At 59.6% G+C, this 1,894-nt stretch overlaps 1 protein-coding gene across 21 annotated transcripts in view; it reads left to right on the top strand.

The window, feature by feature from the left end:
- Positions 1 to 172: 172 nt before the first annotated feature.
- CADPS (calcium dependent secretion activator) overlaps positions 173 to 1,894 on the top strand; it is a 454,502-nt gene continuing 452,780 nt past the window's right edge. For 14 of the 21 annotated variants that reach the window (XM_087954539.1, XM_026679524.2, XM_087954537.1 and 11 more), the window contains exon 1: positions 174 to 1,224. In XM_087954539.1, coding sequence (XP_087810665.1) covers positions 856 to 1,224 — 369 coding nt within the window. In that variant the 5' untranslated portion in view covers positions 174 to 855. Of the gene's footprint in view, positions 1,225 to 1,894 lie in introns of all 21 variants that reach the window. The other 7 variants (XM_026679552.2, XM_087954541.1, XM_026679537.2 and 4 more) reach the window with 1 other exon arrangement.

Raw genomic sequence — 1,894 nt, 5'->3', positions numbered from 1 at the left:
AAAAAAAACGCGCCACGCCACGCCGAGATGGGGCGGGGCGGGGCGGGCGGGAGCCGGTGAGGTAAGGGCAAATGCCTCTTGAGGGTGGGGGCTTCATTTTCGCAAACAGTCATGTGCGGCGCCCGCGCGCGGATAAGAGGGAGGAAAAGGGGGAGGAGGAGGAGGGCAGCACTGAGCTTGCGCAGTCAGGGGTGAGCCGTTCTGCTTGTTGCTGCTGCAGCTGCCGCTGCCGCTGCTGCACCGACCGAGCGCTCTCGGTGCCGCTGCAGTTGGTGACTCGCTTTTCAGCACCTCGGAGAGCTCCTCAGCGCTGCGGCTTTATTCCCCTTGCAAGGAATTTGCTGTAAGGAGGAAAGGAGCCGGAGGGAAGGATAAGGCGCGGCAGAGCCCCTTCGCTTCTCCCGGTATCCCCACAGAGAGAGAGAGAGAGAGAGAGAGAGAGATGGAGTGAGAAAGGGAGAGCTTGGAGGGACCGAACCGGCCTCCCTGGATGAAGAGTAAGCTGGCTGGCAGCAGCCTTTGATCTCGCTCTCCTTCTCTCCCTAGCAGCGGAGCCCGCCTGGGGAGGCAAGAGTTAAAGCCATAAACCCACGTAAGCTTGGGGAAGACGGCGGCGGTGCGTTCTCCGCCGTCCGCTGCCTCCGCCGCTCTTCGGGAAGGCTCCTTTCCCCCACTTCCCACCCCCACCCCCACCCCCGATCGGCTGGTGATCCACTCGCTCTTTCAGCTGCGATTGCCAAAGCAGGCAGGAGGAGCCGGGGAGGCATTGAAAGAAGCAATCCGTCCGGGCTTTTGTGCCGCTGCCCCAGTCGTCTCGTTCGCCCCGCCGAGTGCGGGCACTAGTCTGCGGCCAACATGCTGGACCCGTCGTCCAGTGAAGAAGAATCCGATGAGATCGTGGAAGAAGAGAGCAGCAAGGAAGTGCTGGCCCCGGCAACCTCGGGAGCTCGGCTCTCTCCTAGCCGGACCAGCGAGAGCTCTGGGGGCGGCGGTGGCGGGAGTAGCGGAGGGCTGCAGCCCAGCAGCCGGAGCGGGAGCAGCGTCCGGCCTTCCAGTCCGAGCCCTTCGGTCGTGAGCGAGAAGGAGAAGGAAGAGCTGGAAAGGCTGCAGAAGGAGGAAGAAGAGAGGAAGAAGAAGCTGCAGCTTTACGTCTTCGTCATGAGGTGCATCGCCTACCCCTTCAATGCCAAGCAGCCCACCGATATGGCGCGGAGGCAACAAAAGGTAAATTCTTGCTAGGGTGAACAATAGGAGGTCGGCAGGTCGGCGTGGAAAGGAGACCTGCCCAGAGAAATATCTGGGGAGGGTCCGAGGCACCTGGATATGGAGAAGCCCTACCTGGCACACGTCAGAATCCAGAGCCAGGACGAGGAGTGGGGTTGAGCTTAACTGCCGAAAGTTTCTCCAAACGGCTGTGTCCAGGGCCCTTTCCTTTGCAAGTTTTCCTGTGGGTTGAGGGGCAGTGCTGGAGGGGGCTTGGAAACCAGAGAGTTTATGTAGAGCTGTGAGATCATCTCTCTTTACAAGATCCTCTGGGGGAAGGTTGTTAGCAGTCCCCAAAGCTCAAGGGAAAAGCACCTTGTATTTGGTGTGTGTGTGTGTGTGTGTGTGTGTGAGAGAGAGAGAGAGAGAGAGAGAGAGAGGTGCTGGAGAGAGTGAGTGGCACCTCTATGAGATCTCTCTCCCTGGGAGTTAAAAACACCTCAAACATTTGCTGAGACTCCAAGTCCATCCCCTGGGTAGCAGCTGTTCTCTGGCTGAGGGTAGGGCTGACACTCTTGCCAAGTCAAGGCCTGAAAGCAACTTTCCTGGTTCAGGTCCCTCAGCCTATCCACGGAGATGGAACCTGAGCAGAGGCTGGGTGGTGTCTGCAGCAGGAGAATGCAGCAGGAGC

The sequence above is a fragment of the Notechis scutatus genome, chromosome 2, assembly GCF_049901735.1.
Source record: "Notechis scutatus isolate UNSWTSFEM ecotype Mainland chromosome 2, rNotScu1.2, whole genome shotgun sequence".
NCBI classification, from domain to species: Eukaryota; Metazoa; Chordata; class Lepidosauria; order Squamata; family Elapidae; genus Notechis; species Notechis scutatus.
This window is presented reverse-complemented; position numbering and strand designations above follow the sequence as displayed.